This window comes from Xiphias gladius, chromosome 11 (genome assembly GCF_016859285.1).
Source record: "Xiphias gladius isolate SHS-SW01 ecotype Sanya breed wild chromosome 11, ASM1685928v1, whole genome shotgun sequence".
Taxonomy (NCBI): Eukaryota; Metazoa; Chordata; class Actinopteri; order Istiophoriformes; family Xiphiidae; genus Xiphias; species Xiphias gladius.
In genome coordinates this window covers 23,711,831-23,734,836 of record NC_053410.1, presented here as the reverse complement: position 1 = coordinate 23,734,836, position 23,006 = coordinate 23,711,831, and the positions used below count along the sequence as shown (strand labels likewise).

The following is a 23,006-nucleotide window of genomic DNA, read 5'->3' as shown; positions in this document are numbered from 1 at the left end:
TTTTATTTGTTACATGTTCTTGTGCTGTGTTTTTTGGTGATCTAAAGACAATATTCTACATTTAATCAGCTAGCTCTTTCATCTTTTGCTTTGCATTGGGCTATATATATATATGCATATATCACCTGACAAAACTTTTGTTATTGTAACTTATCATTTAATTTAGAAAATCATTCCTTATCTGTGAGAATTAAAGACACTCACTAACGGAGATTAAAACAACAATAATGATGTTGAGACAGGTGACTGAAAACGCCGTTTGACAGGAGAATTAATGGTATGTACTTGTTAAAGAGGGAGGCGATGTGGAAAGATTTTTACAAAACTTGCTAGATAAGGAAAGGTGTCATGACCTGACTGACATGATGAAGGCAAACTTTTACAGCAGAATTTAAAGGAGCAATACGTATGATTTTTATTGTACTAAGAAAATGGTAGGATTTTATAGAGTTGTTGATCGATTCCAGTGACTTAACCTTTACATGACTGGGACATCTTACTCTAAACCTGCTCCATTCAGGCAAATTTAGAAAAAGAAGCACATCTCGTCTTAATACTAGTCATAGACAAGATGATCCAGCATTTACATTTCCCTTTCTTAGTACAAGTCCCTTCAGATGATTTTTTTGAAAATTAAAGAAAACCTCCTTCCTCTGTGTAAGTTACTAATAATATCCAAAGCAATTTTAGTCGAAATGATCACATTTAAAATGACATTTTTCTTGGCGTTTCATCTTATTTTTAAAATTGCTCATTGTGTATGAACAGATGGAAGAACACGCAATCAAGGCTGATAAAGCATGACAATTTAATATTGGAATAGAGCCTTTTAAACAGTTTGCTATCATCACATCAGTCTCTTAAAAGTGATTTATCATTAAGTAAGACCATTACTTGTTTTTCACCCAAATCTGTGAGCATGAGATGGATTAAGCCTTCAAAAGTCATTTTGTTTGAGGACAATGTAATACCCAGTAACTCTCAAAGTATCAAATACAGTGCTAAACAGTACTGTTTAATAAAGTACAACTCTCCCATCCTCCCTATACATCAGCGTTCCCAGGCCACTACCTAATCCGGACAATCAAAGGTGCTTTCATCCTGTGAAATTATGAGCTTGTTTGCCTGCAATTAGTTTGGTGTGAACCAACTCTATTAGTGTTGATCAGTGATTTCCTATTCCTCCCAACAGATCTTTTGATCCGTGTTGTGTGCATAATTAACCATCATTGATTAGCTTCTCGGCTCAAGACGAGAACGCCAGTAAGCCAGGAAGCTCCTGCACTTATCTGTTTCAAGGACCCTTAAATGGATCCATGGTAGACCAGTGAACTCTGTTTGATACAGTACTTTTCAGAACCCCATCCAAGGAGTCAGCTGTGGTTAGATATGACCTTGGTCAATCAGTCATATCTTTCTTTCGAAAAGAAAATTCTAATTGGTTAATTGCCTTAAAAATAGATGTTCCTCAAGCTGTGACCTGTGGAACTCATGTATACCGTATGAAGTCACCCAGAATAGCCCATACCGATTCCTTACCATTTCATCCTGACATATTTAAAAGGTATTGTTTTGAGGTGTTTATTGTCTTTAGTTTGGAACAACCTACACAGTATTAGGAAAGATAACAGTGGTGAGCGTGTGAAGCCTGTTTGCAGTAGGTCTCTTCCTGAAATTACATTTCTTCTAGTGTTACCATCATAGGGGACCCTTGGAACTCCCTCAAGGACCCCTTGCGATATCCACCTCCCTTAGTTCTCATGTCGAGTCCTCCTATTTTTTTACGTCATCATTTATTCTTGACAAACCCAACATGGGCAGCATGTTGGGCCCCATCTCTCTCTCCCTCTCTCTCTCCCTGTCTCTCTCTCTATTCGTGCCGCTATGCCTCTCTATCAGCTGGGTTTATTCTCAGCGGGCACCGATGCGGACAAAATAACAAGGCCTTTCTCCCTTTCCCCCTTTCTCTCTCCTCTCCGCCTCTCTCTTTCTTATCACTCTCTATACATCTCTCTCCCTCCCCAGGTTCTCTCTATCCAGCCTCCCATCCTCTGCTCTGCACCTGCTCCTCCCCTCCTGCCTTATTATCCTCAGACTCAGAGCAGCGCTCCGTCTTCGCCAAGTGATGCTCCTCGGCGGGGCGGCGCACATCACTGGGTTATCACCACCCGCTGCAAGGAGGACAGCTCCAGCTTGTTTTTCCACTCTTGAAACGCGCACTGGAGGATGGGTGAACGCGAGAATTTAACTGGGCTTGTGCTAGGGTGAGCTGGAGGAGGGTAGAACGACGAAGAAGCACTCAAGTCCCATCCGAGGGAAGAGAGAGAGAAGGGGGCGCTCGGGGAAACGGTCCCGTTGGGACGGGGGACGCAGCGGAGGGTTTTGTGCTTTACATAGTTTGAAATAGACTCAAGATACTAGTTTTTGCTGCTTAGCTGTGAGGAATAAAATCACTGGCTTTGAAAGACGGGGGTCTGGGGGTTGCGCTTGGTTGGCTCTCTGTTTGTGTTGGAGTGAGTGAAAGAGAGGGTGCAAGGTAACTTCAGCACCGCCATGAAATCACTGGTTTTCAGCCGCTTCTTCATTCTGCTGCCCTGGGTCCTCATCGTCATCATCGTGATCGATATTGACAGTAAGAGGACGATCCCCCCAGCAGCCGGTCAGAGCGGCCAGGCGCAATTGGCGGCCCAGACCGGCGCACCGGGGGTCGGCGACACCCAGAATCTGTCTGCCCTGCCTCTTATCTACGCCATCACTCCGACCTACAGCCGCCCGCTGCAGAAAGCGGAGCTGACCCGGCTGGCCCACGCCTTCCGCCAGGTGCCCCGGTTCCACTGGGTCGTCGTGGAGGACTCCACAGCGCACACGGAGCTGGTGACGCGCTTCCTGGCCCAGTGCGGCGTGCAGTACACGCACCTGAATTTCTACACTCCCCGCAGGTTCAAGCGGATCGGGATGCCTCGCGCCACCGAGCAGAGGAACGTTGCCCTCACCTGGCTCCGGCGGAATCGGACCAAGACGGAAGCCGCGGTGGTTTTTTTCGCAGATGACGACAACACGTACAGCCTGGAGCTGTTCGCAGAGGTAACATCTGGTTGTTTTCACCTGCCCTGTTCGGTCGGCGTTCCATCATATCACATGTTTTGTATGTCAAATGTTAAACTGTAAAGTAGCAGTCAGATAAATTAAAAAGTACTTGAAATTGTACTTGAATTGACCAAATCCCAGAAATATCCTGATTTTGTCCCACAGATTCAGATATTGATGTCATATAATAACAAAATAAGCTAATAGCGCTACGAGTTTTATAGCTTGCACTGTTTTGGAACCTTTATGCACAGCATCAGCACTATGGGCTTAAAGGGTCTCTTTCCCCCATTTCTAACTCTTTTTTTTTTTTACCGTGCTCTAACCATTATGCTGTACAGGAAAGGTAACTATTAGGCATTCCCCAAATGGGATCCTTTCAAAGGAACTGAAACACTGAAATTCCCCGGTTCTTCATATTGATGGGATCCCACTGGAACCCTACTAAGCACCCCGGGGAGGCTCCCAACCTTGCTTTGAGAACCTGTCGTGTATAAAAACCAATGTGTTCTAGTAGTCCATCTGGTAAAACAGGATTGCGGTATTGGGCGTTGAGTTAAGAGTAAAATGAGTGAGAGCCAAACAGTAAGAGGGAGTACTGACTGACAGAGAGAGCGACAACAGGGATGGAATTTTGGCCGTGTTGGTGCTGGTGCATCTCACCAGCATTGCTTTTGCAATTGCACTTACTGATCCACTTGCCAGCACAGAATTAATAAGCAGGAATGCGTGTGTCTGTGTGAGTGTAAGTCTATACCAGTGTGAGGTTGATTGTTAGGGGTTGATAGCAATGCAGGTCTTTTTGAATGAAATGAAATGATAGATTTTTATTTTTATATTTTCACTATTTTCACTGTTTTTGCCATTTTTATGCTCTTAAATTCTCATACTTATCTGAACGTAGAAGCCTCTGAAGTTGCATTTAGACTAATATTAGACACTGAAAGTCTTGTGATCTATAAATTCTGACAAAAACATATTGACTATCTGCAGTCTGCAAATCTGAGTTGGACAACAGGCTGGATGATATGCCAGTGTCGACCCAGTATATTGGCAAACGGATCGGTATATGGGTATCTCTTTTCACATCACTGTTACTGATCAGTTCTCATTCATATGAAAGCTACACTGCAGTCCTCCATTACATTGTGCTGTAGACATCCAGATAGTGAAGAGAGAAGTGCCAATAGCAGCCGCAGAGGCAACAAAACAATCCCCCCAGTCTTATACATTCACAAACACTCTCAAAGAATGCTTCTCTGATTGCTGATTGCTGCCTGTGATTGTTGCCATTCAAAGATTCCTGGCCCCAAATTATAACATTATAACAAAACATTTTTTAATAAATGGGCTGAGAACTCTGCATTGAATAATATAGTAATTTATATGATTGTAAAACTAAATTCAACTTCGGGGTGAGTGATTTCGTGATAGATAAGAAGACTGGCGGTCTTAAATGGGGGTATTTGATGATGAGCACATTTAAAAATGTTGTGCTCTCCTCTACCTGAGAATCTTATCAGCCCTCTGCACAGTAAAAAGTTAGCAAACATGTTGATTTGTGAAGGCTTTTTTCTTCTACTTTTGAAAGCAATCTCCACTTGCGATCTAAAAACTGTAAGAGGTAAGCCAAGAGGACATTTGCATTAAGCTTTATGCAGTTTCTTCTTTTCATCTGGTTCTCAGGCAGTGGGAGAACAAAGCCATATGACTGAGAAGTCTGGTTCATCAGGAGAGACATATAAGGGTTTTAGTGCTGCAAGTACTGATTATTGTTATGCTCACTTGATCGGAAAATTAATTTCTTAATCAATGAATTATTTGTTTTTATTTCTAAAATGTCAGAAAATAGCTGAAAATGCCCTCCACACTTTCCTAAAGCCCATTGTGAAGTCTTAAACTTGCTTGTTTTGTCCAGCCAACAGTCAAAAACCCAAGAGTAGTCTGTTTACAATGAAAAACAGTGAATTCTCACATTTGAGATGCTGGAAACAGATAATGATTTGCAGTTTTGCTTTATAAATGACTTAAATGATCAATCCGATACCAAAAAACTTGCAGAATCCTTTTCTTTCATTATACAAATTGATAAATCAGTTAAACCAATTTTAGCTCTAAAGGATTTAACACAAAAATGAACTGAAAACAAACCACAGTCTGGGTTGGGGCTATTGCCTAAAAACAACACAACATTATTTATGAGAAGTACTAAAATCCATGATGCGTGGCTGAAATTCCAGTTGTGCCAAAATGTGGTCAAAAATGACCAAATGTTTGTCCAATCATTCAAAATGCAGCAAAGTTAAATTTTCACATCGGTTTAGGCTAAAGAAATCCAACTTTAACTAGAATCGTATGCTAACCTTAGATTCGGTTTCCCTCCGTTACATTGGGTAAAACACCTCCCACAGCGAACCCAGTGTACTGGAGCTGAGTCTACTCTGACACAGAGTCTCAGTGTTCGATTCCTTCGGCTCAGTGTGAAGAGCAACTGTTTGATTTGTTGATAGCACACTGTCTTCTCTCTGTCCTCCTGCCTATTTCATTACCCAGCTCCTCTTTGGAGGTAATGGCCTGTCATAGAGAGATAATAGGCTGTCATAGGCAGTAATAACCTGCAGAAGCTGTCTGCAGGCTTCAGACTGGTGGCAGTAACTGTACTTGTAGTGGGGGGTAGCTTCATATTAGAAGCCCTTATGTCATTTCAGGAAATAAAGATGATTGAGGTAACATTCAAGTAGCTAAGTTATTATTATTTCACCTTGACCCCTTGGGAAGATATTTCTTACAGTAATCCATTGTGAGTTCCCCTCCCTGCTGGAGTTGTCCATAGTAAAACTGTACAGCTTATGTGAAACTGAGGGCCTTGATCAATAGTTATAAAAAAATAATAATATAGACATAGAATATCTGTGTAATTCAAACATCTGCTTGTGGAGATTATGCTTCTGTAAGCACAGCAGGGGCAAAAAATAGACTTCAAGCATTAAAATCAGGACCTACAGCACTGCAGGTCACATGCATTTTGGCAGCACTCAGAGCCTAATACACAATTACTGCAGTTGCACATGTGGAAGGAAGAAAAATAGACTTAATGAAAATGTAAAAATACTTGTCATGTCACAGCTTTACATGTGCTGTATAGCATGAGCAAAATGTAAGTCGTTATGCGACTTGTGAGGACAGCTGTACTGATTACAATAAAAAGGCATTTGTTCCATCAGACCGGAATAAGCTGAATAACTAAAAAAGCAGCTGAACCACCCCTGTAAAGACAAGTTATGGAACTCAAAGACTCAACATAAAGAGCAGACAATGTGCTAATTACGTCAGCCAAATCAAGTTTTTCTTGTTTGTCCTGGCCTATGTGTAGGCTGGTTGACGCTGATGCGTCGGGGTAACAAGTGTACATCTCTCTGACACGGCTCAGCAAGTAAGTGCTGTTTGTTTAAAAGCTATGGAATGAAAAATACAGTAGATTTTCATCGTATGATTATGCTTCTTAACTCAGCAGAGTAGAAGTAATTGTAACATGGAGAAGTGTAAACAGAGAGTCTTAGCCCACCTTCCCATTCACTTGAATGGAGCAAAAAGCAAGGTATTTCTGACCTCCAGTTGCCCAGTTAACAAATTAGGAACTCCAGCTGAAACAGAAATCATCTCCATTTTTGACTCTTAGTTGTTGATTACATGAGAGTAGCTGCCCAGGCTGTTTTGCTCCAAGAGTGAGCTACAAACTACTGCAGAGTAATGAGCAAAATGTGTTACAATCACCCCCTGCTTCCTCCCCTTATGAAAAAAACATTGGTACGTAGCAAATGTTTAACAAGCCTCCCTGTGTTCCCCTCCCTCTCGGGCAGCCGAGTTAGACTGAGAAATCAGGTGGAAAGGCATTTAGCATTAAGACAAGAATTAAGGGGAGTATTCTCCGTTTCCGCACATTAGTCAGATCTCAGTTTGGCATGGTTTATTATGCACACGACACATTATAGCTGAGTCACCTCCTAGCAGTCAATAGCAGTGTCAGAAAACGCAAGACTACTCATTTAATGCCCTCCGTGCAATGCTGCCATGATTGGCCCTTAACACACACTGCTTCCTGTTGGTTTCTGAAGGTGATTTTGCATTTTTGCCTTAAAGAGTCAATGTGCTGCCATCACGGGGAGCTCCTTCACACAAGGTCAGAGATGTTATAAGAGAGGAGACAAACCAGTTAAAGCATTTTGGATAGAAAAGTCCGTAGCACCAAAGATGGCGGTTGTGTGACACATATCCTGCCTCTTCCCCCCAAAAGCCAATCATCTGCTGTAAAACAGCTGAATGGGAAACAAATTCAGCTAGTCGTGTTGTTGCATTGATACAAGCAAAAACCTTGGTAGAGGTATAACCCATGGAAAAAGAAGCAGTTTAAACCTTATTTTGGGGCAAAAGTCACCAAACTTTTTAAGTGTTTTTTATCAGATTTGACTGGCTATTCTATACATGCAGTTTTAAAGTCTGGGTGACCATGGATATTGCAAATATGGCTCTCTCCCCATTCATTTAGATAGGGGTCTGATCTTTTTAGCCAGAAATGACTGCCCAGAGGCATTGCCAAGATGGCTGCCCAGTGGCGAGACTTGCCAATAAGAACAATGTCAACGTCGCTTTAACATGGTGTTTATGTAGTTTGAATGATACAGGTTTTTGTACCATCTTTAAATTGTACTATTTTCATTCAAAAAAATCTCTTTTTTCCAGAGATGTGTTCTTGTTAGGACAAACAAGCTCGTTAAACAGGATTTAACATCATCCGGACAGTAAAACTCAATTTAAGAGATTGTTATAGAGTAAGACATTCTCTAAGCCACAGTGAATGAGGCACCGTTGATGGCTTTTGGGTTATTCTAGTAAAGTATTTCAGCACAGTGAAAGGATTTCTCTGGTTGAGGGAAAATCAAGGTTGAACAATTAGATTTTACTTTGGCAGTCCAGTAACAAACAAGAATAGTTCAAAACCTTGTATAGGGGCTGGACCACGTATGGTCACTGTGCGAAAATTGAGGGTGTAGTTGTGGAACCTGGAAACGGATGTGGAACCACTGTAAAGTGTTACTTTCGATGGAAAGTAGCTAAAGCCAGTCGGGAAAAACCCAAACCTTCCGCCGGCAAACCAGTGGTGTAACTTCATCTCTGAATCCATCAGTCACGCAAATGTCGCAAATGTCGCGAATGCCGCGAATGCCTCTGTTGCAGTTCAGCCAAAAGGAATTTCCTGATTCTCAGTAATGCAGATTCGTGCTTGCTTCAGTTTATTCATAGTTCAAGGTAGAGTAAAACTTGTAAGAAACACATTTTTATTAGTACTTAATTAATAGTTTTAGGTTTATTACAACTTGGTTCTTAATCTTGTTTTAGTTATGCTTCCTCCCAGTCGTGTTGACATAACCAAGTTAATTTCTGAGATCTGGGAACACAGATACCTGGCTCTGTGCTGTTTGTCGTGATTGACAGACAAAGACATTGTGATGAAAAGTTGCATTATGAATTGAAATAGTCTTTGGGGAAAATGGTGTTATGAAATAAAAACAGACTTTAGAAAATGGAGAGTATGGAATGAAAACTGCTACAGTTAAATAAACTGGCCTTCAATGTGAAAAGAAGCAATGCGTTTAAAAAGGGGGATTATGTTACAGTTTCAGTTAAATTAAGTTATATATTTTGTCTGAATTTATTAATATGATTATATATTCAATAATGTGTAAACCTGAGTTATCATGTAAAATTACTCTTGGATGATCTAAGAGTATTCATCAGTAAGTCCATTATCGGGATCCTAACTCTATCTGTTTTGGGTCAGTTGCATAGTGGAGGAACCAGTTAAGAGTTAGTTGCATAACAGACAATTAATAAAATTAAGTAGTGCTTTTTTACCCTCTACATTCCTGAAAAGCTGACTCTGGGGATTGAGGGGTTTTCAGCTGACGGCAGCATGGCAGAGCTGTTTGATTCAGCTGCAGCAGCCTGTCAGACGTGCAAGCGTTTCGTCAGACCTTTTTTGAATAATTGAACTCCCCCAGCCCTGTGAGCTCCACAGCAGTCACAGCGACTATTTTAGGGAGCAGGTACTGTGGCAAATGCTCTTTGCTGAAGTGTGACTCAGGCACACCTCGCTCGCATGGTGCCATACCAGGTCTAGTGTTCATTTATTAGTTCTGATGTGGTGTGATGGCGTCTCAGATTGTGTGCTAGCAGTGGAAATTCACCGATCTTTTAAATTCTTTGATAATTTGTGTTGGAAATAAATTTGACTTTTTAATTATACTTTCATAGTGTTATTATTTCCTTCTTTTATATATTATACATCCAATTGGGGATTCAGCTGGTATTAGGGAATTACTTAACGGATGTTCTATTTTTAGAGGAAACGGTCCGTAGACACACACATTCAAATATTAAGGACATATTTGATCAAGTGTCCAAGCAGCAGACTCCATGCCCGCAGTGAATCGTGGGGAGATGAGGAGGTGGCACAATGAGAAACTGGTGGGATAAAGGAACCAGAGCGAAAAAAGCAATTCAATTTCCTCAAACCCCTATGAGCAATTATCATAATTACATAGTGTAGTGGGAAATGAGGGGGGGGGGGGTCAGTGAGGCAAAGCAGAAAGGGGACAAACTTTGCTGAGAGAAAATGTCCGTGTTCGGGTTGGTGGGAGGATAAAAATGGAGGAGAGAGGAAGGTGACGGAAAGGTTGAAGGCTTTTAAGGGCCAATGTAAATGTAAAAGGGGTGTTATGCACCAGCTCTCTGCTTATTTCTCTGCTTTTTTTCCCCTGAATTGGCAAGTTGACTGCACACCCTCCCTACGCTCTCTGCTCCCTCATCAAATCTCCTTTTTTCCCCTTGTTCACCACTGTGTGTAACAGTGGCTGGGACACATTTCTGTTAAACTGAAGCTGACATTAATTTAAGCTGTTTTATTGAAATAAAATAGACACATTCAGTCTTCAGGGCTTGTGACAGGCTTGCAGAGACCATGAGCTAAAACGTGTCCCCTAAACCTGTGTTCTCAGTCTATGGAGGACATTCGATATCATCTCAGAAATTTTTAAATCTGAAAACTTAACCTTTTTCCATTTTTTTTGGTGGGCAGATGAGAGAGGATGAAATCTTTTTTCCAACATGTAACTGGCCTTTCTGTCATGGAGTGATTATTGATGATGTTGTAGCAATAGTGGAGGTTTGTGATCTCCTTTTAGTTGGTGAATATTGTCTACGATTTCAACATATTGATTACTGGCTATTATCCATGACTTAGGGTGTGTGCAAACTTAAAAGGTGCGCTTAAAAATAACAGTTTAACATTTGGGGAAATGTATTTATTTGCTTTCTTTCCAAGAGTGAGATGACACAAGCTTTATGAATCTCATGTCTTTGCGTTAATATGGAGCTGGAGCAGTGTTTCCTGGATTCGGTTGCACCAGCTATTCATAAATCCTAGTTTCAAACTAGTGATTTACTGAATCAGTTTGTGCCATTAAAACTTCAGACATGTCTTCACTAGTAAAGACTATAGTAATGTGTAAATCAGTTGCTAGGAAACAACAATCCAATAGAAAGTAATCAGCTATGGAAGTCACTATAGTACCACAAACTAGAATAACTAACTAGTATAATTCTAGGCTCAAAAGATACTGTATAATTTTGGTATCAGTTTGTTTTATTTTTATTTTTTCTACATACATGGAGAAATATAATGCATGTGTTTCAGAGTTATTAGTATTCACACAGTTTACGAGGACTGAGAAATATCTGAACATGGTAAGTTAACCTCACTGATGTTATCTAATCATTTAGTCAAATTTCATTTTAAATGTTCAAGTTTTACATTATTAACCAACGAGTCACAGGTCAAAAATGTCGACCTGGCAGTTAGTGGGTGTAAATATTTAACTAATTTCTACGTAAGAACTAGTTTGTGAGATGCAACCTGTTTTTACCCTGTTTGACGTCCATAATAGTGGAATGGAATGGAACTGATGTCAAACCAGTCTAATAGTAATGATACATGTCAGTTATGTTTTAGGGAAAAATTACCCTGCATTTGTCATTAATGATCCAATCACGTCGTCCTTTAGTATGGTGGCATTTTTGTTACAAAAAAATACAAAAATGCCACCAGTAGTCCACAGTATGAGTTTACAACAAGGATTCATAGTGTGTCCTATAGCCTGCATAACAAATGCTGGCCTGTAGTAGTAGTACCCATTGCAGAACCTTGGTGAACCCATAGATGTACTATGAACTGCGGGATTTACACTAAGTTGCCAATTCATTGGGTACACCTAGCTAAAAATAATGTAGTGTAATATAACAACCTCCCAATAAATCCTGCCATCCTGGAGGTTATAATGTTCAGATTGTTGAAACTGTTTTAAAGAGGTGTTGATTCAGCATTATGATAATTGTCCGGCTTGCAGTTTGTGGTGCTGCTGAATTGTATAGGTTTATAATTAGGGATAGGCACAATTAGTCGACTAAACGATTAAACATTGCTACCCTCACCAGTCGGCACCAGAAATACTGGTCAAATACTGGTATTAACGTACAAAGCACGTTAACTGTTGCGTCTAAGATGTTATGCAGTCGCCCTCCAGTAGCCGGGGCTGTAGCCCTGGCAGACGTTAGCCACCTTCTCCCCGCGCTAATGTTCGGACGTTATAAACCAGGAAGGTGGAAAGTGGGACAGATGACATCTCAATTTGGCAGTATTTTGATTTGGAAAAGTAAAAGATGGTTGTATGTAGGCTGTGTCAGAATAAAGTGGCATAAAACCACTTGACTGGAGCAATGCAGAACCACATTCAGAGCAAGCATGTGGACTAAGCCTGCAAGGAAAAAGAACTGCTGGTGCTAGCACTGCTAACGTTAGCCATACTCGGCAAACCAATATGAAATAGTTTACCCTCTGATGATCCGGCTTAATTCTCGATTAACCTGTGATCAATTTGGACTGTTTTCATACTTTTACACCAGTCCACTAGTTTAAATTTAAATTTCTGTTTAATCGACAGAGAAACTAGTTGTTAGGAACATCCCTTGTTGTAATGAGAGGTGTTTCTAATATTAAGTCTTTACTCACTGCTATAAACATGGTGGTCAAAATATTAGAAACATCTGTCCATATAACCCAAGAGACAGAACTCCTTCCATCAGCACTAAAGCTGTATTTGTACAATGTACTTTCTATGTTGCACAAAACAGAAATGTAAAAATGACAAGTTTTGCTTAAACGGATGAGTTACATTTTAAAACTATTTCTAGACAAACAACAGTTTATCCATCCACCCAGTAGTTCAATGCAGCATGTATGCGGTTTGTGAGCACAGGTTTTGGTCTCTATACCGGCACAATGGTACCTCCCCTGGCAAGACTTTGGGAAGCTGCATGCAGTCATTTCACCAGGCAGTTGTTTGCCAAGAAATAGTTCCAGCATGTAACTGACTTTAAAACCGCAAATTGTAATTTTTACATTTCTGTATATGTAGGCGTTAAGTTAGTCAGTGTACTCTGTCGTTTTGGATAGAGCCAAGCTAGCTGTTTGTCCTTCCGCTAGTTCATATGCTAAGCTAAGCTTGCATGTCCGGATTCCAGCGTTGTACTACACACACAGACATGAGATTTATATGTTCTTCTTGTTTCAGTTTTGGTAAGACCGCAAATAAATGTATTTCCCAAAATGCCTATATCACTCGCTTTGTGATTTAGACTTACAAAACTGCGGGATATTACCATAAATATTTTGGTTTGTGTACAAAATTGTATTGCATTTATAGTATGCATGCACATGCACGTACAGTAAATGCACACAGATAGCTAAATACCGTGGGTCATTACAGTATTTTTGCAGGTTTGTAGATATTCTCACAGAAATCACATACTCAAGCAGACTACCACACACACATATACATATACCCACTACACATACACCTTGATCTCTTTAATATTTTTTTCACATAAAGCCATAAAGCATTCAACCTGCACACATATCATGCACCATTGAATCATAGTTTCATAGCCCATCCCCAGCCTCTCTAATTTGATTCATTCATTTTCTCCCAGCTCATTTCTTCCCTCCCTCTCTCCGATTGCCTCTGCCATGCATATTAATAACACAGATAAAAATACGCTTGATTAAAATCACACCCGGCCCAGCCACTTGAACACTCATGCTAGAGCGCAAACAACACAATGAAGGCTCTTTCTCTAGGGTAGGAGGCAGGAAACAAGAACATCCATAATGGGTTTCATATACTTCATCATCAAGAGTCTTTGTGTGTACACACAATTCAGTTCTCACCTATTTGTTTGCAGGGAAGAGAGTCAGAGTTGATTACCCAACTGAGCTGCAGTGCTCCTAGACCGAATGTCCTGGCTGTGAGTCAAATGAAATGTGATTCCTCCCAGCACTGCATTTTTCACCCCCAGCTTTTCTTTTGTTTACTTGTAAATAGCATGTGTTTAGTGACTGAGCTGCTGGTGCTGTAATTCGTCAGGACTTTCCAGTTGCCATCACTCAGCTGCAACTGAAATTATTTTTCATTTGCGGCAATGATGAATGATTTGTTATCTCAATGCAGTTTCAACCGCCGGTGAAGATATCCATACTGATAATGAGACAAGAGCGTTCTTAACACATGACAGTGTCTGACGTTGGCTCCCAAATATACAACCTAAACTAATATACAGTAGAGAACAAAAGCCTTTACAGATTCAGCAGAGAGGCAAAGAGATTGTGGAGAGTCAGAGCAGAGTTTAGAATATTTTTATGCATGAGTTTAAAATCCATTTCGCCGCCTTAACACAAGTGTACTACATTGCAGACCAGTGGACTGGAGTCACATCACTTGGACTCTCGTCAGTCTCAAGTCACTAATCTGGTGTTTGTAGACTCGACAAAAGCAAAGGAGATTTGCAACTTATCTTCAACATCAGTGACTTGTGACTTCACTTGACTTTGAATGACATGATATCATGCCCATGCCTAAAGACTAGAACTTATTTTTAAAAAGTGTACATTGAATCACTTCAATTTTCCTGACAACAGATATATTTTGAATCAATTTAACAAGCAACCAATCAAATTGCACAAAAAGGAGAGAAAGGTGTATTTGGCAGTGCACATCAGCATGACTTGTTTAGGACTTACAACAAAAAATTTAGGACTTGGACATGACTTAGGACTTGTTAATCTTGACTATAGACTTGACTTCATAGCCATATCATCATAGCTCTTAAATTTACTGAGAGATTTGAAAAGGGTTTTCTTTTCTTTCTTTTTTTTTAGATTTTATGGTTTTATTGACATAGTTTGGCATGGCAAATTATACAGGGCAGACATCATTGTTTGTATAGGCTAATAATCTGTTGTCTAGTATCTCCGTGATTATCATGTCCCCTTGATCCCCTCACAGATCACGTTGCCTAAGCAAGAAGTTTCTTTTATTTCTTTTTATTCTCTTTTGGGTCTTCTTTTACCACTACTGACACTGCAAAAGTAGTTTGCTCCTGCTAAAGTTGTTTCCATTTGCTGCTTTTCAACAGCAAGATTTGAAGCACCGCAGTTTGAAAGTCTTCTTTTTAATTCATAACATTTTTTGAATGAAACCTGCCCACACATGGAGCAGAACAGGTGGCCTTTTATAGCAGTTTGGGTGCCTCGATTATGTTGGTGATCATATCTCATGGACAGACACTTACACATGGAAAGATGGTATTCAAAGATGGTATATGTGCAGTACAGAGAACTTGCTTTACTTGGAACAAGTCGAGCAAACCTCACAGAAAAAAGTAAAAGAGAATAAGGATGAAAATGTAAAAATGTTGTTGCATGAGCTCTTGTGAAAATTGTGTCACTGTCCAAATACTTATGTACTTAACTCTGTATATGTGTGTATATATGTATATATATATATATCACAAATAGTCACAACATTAAAACCGGTAAGTGGTTTTAATTATGTGCTGATCAGGTATATTTGTGTTCAGGGGCACACCAGGTGGCACCTGGTAGTTACTTGACATCTTCTCTGAGCCAAACCATATAGCATTTCTCCATATTGTGACATCAAAATTGTCATTTCTGTCTGCTCCATCACAGAAGAGAGATTTCTCCCGCTGCTCCTCTGAGATTTCTGCAATTACTTTTCCATATTGAAGGGGTTTTGGGAATTTTGCCTATTCAAACTGCGGCATGATATTGAGTTTTGAATGCACACAGATTATAAAGCAATTTGTATGGAACCCCAATCACCATTAATTTTTATGTATTTTATTGTGTGCAGTCTTTTGGGTTCTCAAGGGCTTTGTAGATTTGTGATTTAGGAGTATATAAATAAAACGGACTCCTATGAAATCTGGAATGTCTGGCAAAAATGCTTTTGTGTAACATTTGGCAAAAAAATGTAGCAAAATGGAACTATGTATAGAAGAAATCTATGAATATTGTGTAGATTGTTACTATTTAGACCTATAGAACAGGTCTGAAGTGCCCACTGCTGGTGTGCAATTTTGCACTGGCCTTAGAGAAATCTCCAATAAAGCTCAATTCATATGCTATACTCTGATCCCCAGTCAGTATTTAACACACAGTATATTCAAGTTAAATTGTATTGATCTCCAATAAGGAAAATATTTCTTTTGCAACAGTAACCAATGAACTAAGATTAAAATGTGCTGGTGCCTTATAGACGACAAAAAGCAGAGTAAATGTGTTGACCCATAGAATTTGTAGAATCTTTACATCCCAAAGAGAGGTGTATTTTTCTGGTATTGTGGCAGCTCTCAACTAGAAAAATACTTTATCGACACAAAGTCCCACTGTGTGCTCCCGCAGCAACATTTACTATTTTCCTTCCCCAATTCAGTCTTTGAGAGGAAGATGTAGAGTTTGTTCATGATGACAAACCTGATCATAAGGGGGAGTTCTGTTGTTATCGGCTTTTTGAGAGAGTGGTTTGTGTTCTGAGATATAGACTGGATTGCTGTGTACAGTGGGAATAACATGAAGATCCCAGAGTTTCTCTGGTACCATGTTCCTCCTCTTTAGTGTCACAGCACAAAACTGAGGTCAGGTGTTGCTGCCGGCCCATATTACAGAAATATTACCAGAAAGTGTATTCCTGTAAATAATCGCAAATATAACCAAAAAAAAACGAATGTATTTTCAGAAGAGTTATCATTTTTTGTTTGTATATGTGTGTTCTTCCTTTTAAAACTTTTTCTTTTTATCAGTTTGTTACACACACACACACACACACACACACACACACACACACACACACACACACACACACACACACACACACACACACACACATTTCCCAAAATAGAAGACTTTCTGTGCAGTATATTTGCTGTACATTCAAGGTTGAACTGATTTATTTTCTGACTCCAGATTTCCCCAAAATTGTTGTAGTGTTGGTGAGTGTTTGAAACTCTGTTGTTCAGATTGTGTAAACTTTAATAGGACTTCAACTCAATACCATTTCTTTCTCAGATAAAGGTACAATATCTCCAACAATAAGAACTCAAAGTAGGGCTAACTCTTTGAAATAGCAGGAAATGTTTTGAATTGGTTTTGTTGGCAGTAAATAGCATGGGATGATTGTAAAATCAATGAATAAAAGTTAGAGTTAGCTCCTGGTTTACCCCAGAAATGGCAGTTAAGAAAGCCTGGATAACAGCCAGGAGCAGAGAAGCCAAACCACTGGTTAGCAATTGGGTTTTAAAGACTGAATGCACAGCTACAGTCAGAGCTGCCAAGTCAGGATACTACCAAGCTTATTCACACATTTCTACTCAGAGCATCTAAATTCTGGTAGGCAAATTCAATCAATCTTAACTTCCCTCTATGAAATCTGATAGCTGTTTATCATTAATTCGGGATGATCTGTGATCAGCTTCCAATCTACATTTTACTCCCACTGGCCAATTGGTTGATAACACAGGAAGTCTCCTGAATATAGCTCTGTTCAGTCTTTCAGTTGATGTTGTACTGAAGGCACAAGGAGCCATCGATGAATTTTTTTCATTCTGCACCAATCATTAAGAAAAATATTACATTTACTTTCAACCTCTCTGTAACATCTTGCATAGTGGCTCTTCTGCAGAAAGATATGGAGATGTCTGTGAGCTAAATAAAAATCATCCATTTTCTAAGTTGTCCTGTCTTTCAGGAATCAAGTTTCCATCCAACTGTAGTGCAAATTTACACTACCATTATGCAAATATTAGGAGTTTTTTTTCATCAAGATAAACAGCTGTTGGCACTAGTTTCTCCAGTTGGGTACCATTAAACCACTGCAGAAGAGGAGGGTACAACAAGACAACATGATGGAAAACGTAGAAGATGATATTTATGTTCGATTCATGTACTAAGGAATGTTACAGTCTCAGATCTGATGCTTTCATCTGCAGCAATTTTCCGTCTCTTCAGTGGAGTGGAAGCTTCAGTTGACATTTAACACTGGAACTGCCACCTGGTAAAACTGGCCTGTAGCTGTCTAAATTGTACATTTCTATTATTCACCATTTGTACTGTTTATTGGGCCCCGGATTCGAAGAGGGTACTCTAATCTTAAGGAAGTATTTTAACCATGATCTTTAAGCATGATCTTTTCATAAATCTAACCAAGTAGTCTTTGGGCCTAAACCTAACTAAAGCTAACGTACTGTGACTGTTCCACAATCTTATGTTTGTTTAGTGTTACCGTACCATGACAATAAAAGGTCCAGTATGCCTGCTACTGGTACGCTCCGAGGGCAGGCACAAGTGACCTACAGTATATGGTCATTTAAGTCTGAGAACTTGGTGAAATTACTGCTTTAGGCAACATTTACCACTCAATTTGTGGACAAGTTTAATTTACAACAATGTTACCAAAGAGTAAAAAGAAGAATTTCATGCTGCAAAACTTCAAGTCCCACTGTCAAAAACCTCAAGCGAAAACATATCAAATTGCATAATTAGTAGTCGTATTAGGAGACCCTGAACAATTTCATCACAGCAGCACCTTACTTTGACAGAAATGAAGAGGTTATAGTTCAGGTAGACTCTAAAAAATGTTTAAGCTAAAGTCCATGACTTGAATAGGAAGTGGTCAAGGAGAGGTGACAGTCATGGAGATGGAGACGTTGTTGAAACTCTCAGTAAATTAGCAAACCATGATGATACTATGAACTGATTATGAATGTTGAATTCAGATTTTTTTTCCTCCTGTGAAGAAAAGACTGACTCGTAGCACAGACCAGGACCACCTCAGAAACAGATTTGCTTGTATGACTGGTTCTTGCATGTGTCCCGATGTCAAATTCATAGAATGATACTATTTTGTACTGTGTGGTTGTGTCAATTGAATTAGCAACAGTAAATCAAAAGTATCCTTTAATGCAATGCAGTACACTCTTATTAACTTCAAATTGGTGCTTAATGTAAATAAACTAAACTTCATGCTATTTTTCACGTTCAGAGATATAGATTATGGTAATTTGAATATCTACTGTGGCAGGGTCGAATAACATAAATATCCCGGCATATTGCTCTGTGAGAAGTGCACATTTAAACATCTTCTAACAACCAGCAACAGAAAACTTGTCTGTTTTCAGTGAGATGTTAAAAAAGAAAAGGATTATTGAAACAGTTTTACTCCGAGTCTGCATTGTTTGAATGTCATTTATAGACGAGGTGCTGCCTCCACTTTTACCATTCAGCTGTTCGTTACTGGTTCATTACTTGAGATAATTACAATACCCGTCGCTGCATGCAGATGTAATACCACTAGTATTGATTTAGATAAAAAGCCCTTGTCCGAAAATTGCCATCTAATTTCTCTTTTATGCTATGCTGGAACTTTGGTGTATAGTGAACTTAACCCCATACTGAACTCATTGATGCTTCATAACCCCATGCCAAACCCGATTAAGGAAATACTGTTTTTACCATCAATAAACTGGTGTCATTGAACAATCTAAAAAATCCACATAAAAATCAGAGCGCTTAAAACTTATGTAAAGCTCCAAACCTGTACCTGGCTTTAACCAAGCCTTTTTGTACCGTATGCTCAGCCAACACTCTCTGTATAAATAAAGGTATAACTAGAAGTTTGTCCTGCAAACTTTTCCAGTGCCAGCAGTAATCTGCAGATGGTGGCATGAAAATCAGCATGTGCTAAAGCAGTCGCCACCTAACAGAATAATGTACCATCTGTTGAAACACTGTCACCCCACAGCTTTGTTTGGCTCCCAGCAAACATTTTGACATTGAGTTGTTGTTGATAAGACAGCCTGCACCGACTTTGAAGATGAAAATTTAGACAACATCTGTAGTCAGTGACTCCCTGCAACAGGACATAAATACAGTATCTTCCTGACTTTAGCTTCAAACTGTCTACAAAGCTGTTTTAATAGAGCTTTTTTTTATCCTCCTGTAATATCATGTTGTTAAAAGTGTGCTTGATGAAAATGTTTCTGACCATGAACACCTCCTGATCATGACTGTCTGTCAAATGCTTGCTCTATAAGCTTAGGCAAACTTAACTTTTTATCCTCAGACCATTCCTATAACAGGAAGATCTAACTGCTTCTGAGATTGATATTGAATCTAATGACACCTTAAATGGACTGACTAACATTATACACAGATAACTACATAGCCTGGACACAGCCCATTTATAAATGATAAATGAAAGCTATAAACACAACAAGAGGGAAAGTAGTAAAACGGAAGCTGTTGCTATAGCTTTGTACTGCCAGCCCACAGTTTTTATCTCACTCATTTAATGCAATCTGGAAAAACACAACACAGATTTGTTTGAGGTCATTTTAGATAGGCTGTAGAATGGATTATTGGCCTCTTACTCCTTTCATCAGATATCAGAACAATAGATAAAGATCGACAGATTTTCAATAGGAAAAACAGCAGCAGTGAAAATAATTTTTAAACTGGTTTTAAACCACCAGTTTTTGAATCAATTTGAAGTAAAAATGACAATGTAATAGCAGAATCCTAATTGGTGGGATTTCACAACTTTTGCATGCATTTTTCACCTCCTTCTACTCATTCATAATTTCAGTAAAAACTCCATTCAAACATAAAAATGTTCAGAAACTTTCCTATATTTTTGGTTGTATTCAACTTTTAAATCTCATTCATGCTTTTGAAAATATCCAGCTTTGTCTGAACCTTGGTTAAAATAGGAGCGGATGAGAGAAAATTCGGAGGAAAACAGAAAGAGGGGCATTTTTAAATGCCGTATCTCCCACATTTTTGACTCCACAAAGAAATACTTTATATCAATGCGTTCAGCAGTTTCTCCTCTCTCACGCAATATAAAATATAAATAATAAATGGCATTTGAGTGACAGGCCAGAGTTTGAGAGGTGTCTGCCAGCCTAATCCCTGTTTGAACCTGCTGTAACTGAGGAGTCACCATCGCTAGGGAACCACAGCTGGGCACATACACTGGATTCAGATCAGCTGATTACACTGCACACACACATAAATGGACACATGTACAGAATCGCACAAAGACACGCAAACATACAAGTAAACGTGTACCGTCATAACGACAGCCCAGAGCAAGAGTCTGAATTGTTCAGCCGCTTCCTACGCATTCTTGCATTTTGTAGAAACTCCATTCAAACTTATTCAGGTCTTTCAACCTTGACTTCCATTCGAACTCGTTTCATTTCTAACACTAAAGTTTGCATCCATCATTTCTGTCTCCCTTTCTCTGTCTCCATTGTCCTTCAGTTCTGCATACAAAGTTAACACTTTAATGGACTTAACCTTCCACTAATTCCCATATTTACCAGCTATTCAGCTAGGCTTTTTCTTTTATTTTTTCTTCTATTTTTAATTTAGCGGCAGTTAAGCTGAAGTTCAGTCCTTCTCCTGCTACTTTAGCTCACTTGGACAATATGACTGCCTTTTAAACTTCTTTCAGTGCTTACACTACAGTTTACATTCTTCAGCCCTTTTTTACATTTCCAACTCTTCATACTACTTCCAACTGCTTCTTCATAGAAATTCAAGCCAGTAATTCAGTTGCATTTGGACTGCTGTTGCATTCATTTGCAAAAAAAAGCTCTGATAAACCTACTGTACCTACCTCCTCCTCAAACAACAGACATACAAAGACATACTTAGCAAGTGTAGCATTTAGGAGTGAAAGAAAGAAAGATAGACAGATACATAGATAGATAGATAATTCTACAGCTGCAGAATTGCAAGCCTGCAGACACTGAATAAAAATACCCAATATATACATCAGAAACAGCATTAATCAGAAAAATGGGGTTAAATTTAATAAATGTTGGAGTGCTATAAGAACTGCGCAAAATAGCAGTGTATAATAAATGCAGTAAAAGTATGATAGAGACAGTATGTACAGCAGTGTGTTCACCTGTCACACAGAGGTGAGCTGCTGTACAGTGCTATGGTAACGGTATGAATGATTTCCTGAAACGTTCTTTGTCACAGTGGAGCTGAATGAGTCTATTAGAAAGCAAGCTCCGCTATCTCTGTAGTGCATCATGGAGGGGTGGGATGAATTGTCTAATGGGATGGATTGTCCACGAGCCAGACATTAAAGAGCCAGACATTTCCTTCGGTAGTAGGTGGAGACAAAAACAGAGCTAAAAGGAGAGTGAATATTTGGCACACATTTGTCACAGCACCAGGAATATGACTCCGAACGAAAGCTAATGTTGCTCTGTGTCTGCTGGATTTGTTAATAGACAGTTTGCTAACATGTTAAGCATATCAGCTTTTTTCCATATGTCAAATGTGTGTGATTGTTAGCTTCTTGTGAAGCACCCCCCATGTATGTAATCAGTGTAACTTTAATTAGTTGTTTCATGACACTCAGAAGTTTTGAGAAGCAAGGAGTCATTACATCATCTTAACATTATCCATAGCTCTCTGATTGATCCAGTGCAATTGCGTGCAGTTTTCTGATACTTCAGAAAAGATGCTTTAAGAAAAAGTGATAATGCACTTTGACAGTGCTTGAAAATTACTTCAATTTACTTTAAACTTTGTTACAGCCTCTGTGAATTCAGAACACTGAAATCCTAAAGACAGCAAATTGATAAAGACTGGGCTCCCTGTAAGTCCAGCCAGAGTTTCTGAATATGTTTGCATATCCATAGACTCTGTTTCCTTTCTAACTCTCTCTAATAATGTGTCAAACTGTAATCTCTGACAGTTTGATATAAATAAAAGTCAATTTCCTGTTCTTTATCTCTTTGCTGTAACACAACAGTGATTCAGCCAAATTCAAGCTCAGGAAAGCTTTTACATATGCTGGTCAAAACTCCTCTTTGCTCTAGTACATAGAAAGTGACGTGTTTTACATTTATAGTTTGCACTTTACAAGAGGCAGTGGCTAGTTAGCCCGAGCAGTAAGCAGTTAGCGTAAAGGAATCACTAACATTTTGGCAAACACCAGTCTCATGTCTATGTGTTAACTATGGAGCTGGAGCTAGGATGTGATTATCCTAGCTTAGCATAAAGATTTACGAATAGGTTGTGCAACATTGCTCTGGCTCCATATTAACATAAAGACACGAGATTGATATTGTTCTTGTCATCTCAACTTCAGAAAGAAAGAAAATAAACATATTTCCTACAATGTTGAACAATTCCTTTTCAAGTTCTTTCTAACATTGCACACATCCTCAATCATGGATAACAGCCAGTAAGTATTATGTTGGACAAAATTTGCCAGCTGAAAAGAGATCACAAGGCTCCATCATTGCTACAACATCCATAATCACTCTCATGACAGAAAGCCCAGATACTCGTTCTAAAAAAGATCTCATCAGTAGTTCCTGCCCACCAAACATGGGAAAAATTGAATTAGCAAATGTCAGAG

The 23,006-nt window shown here is 39.3% G+C and overlaps 1 protein-coding gene across 1 annotated transcript in view; it reads left to right on the top strand.

Moving 5' to 3' along the window:
- Window positions 1-2,553: 2,553 nt before the first annotated feature.
- b3gat2 (beta-1,3-glucuronyltransferase 2 (glucuronosyltransferase S)) overlaps window positions 2,554-23,006 on the top strand; it is a 45,589-nt gene continuing 25,136 nt past the window's right edge. Inside the window, exon 1 of the mRNA XM_040139635.1 lies at window positions 2,554-3,084. Within this exon, the coding sequence (XP_039995569.1) occupies window positions 2,554-3,084 (531 nt within the window). The remainder of the gene's footprint in view (window positions 3,085-23,006) is intronic.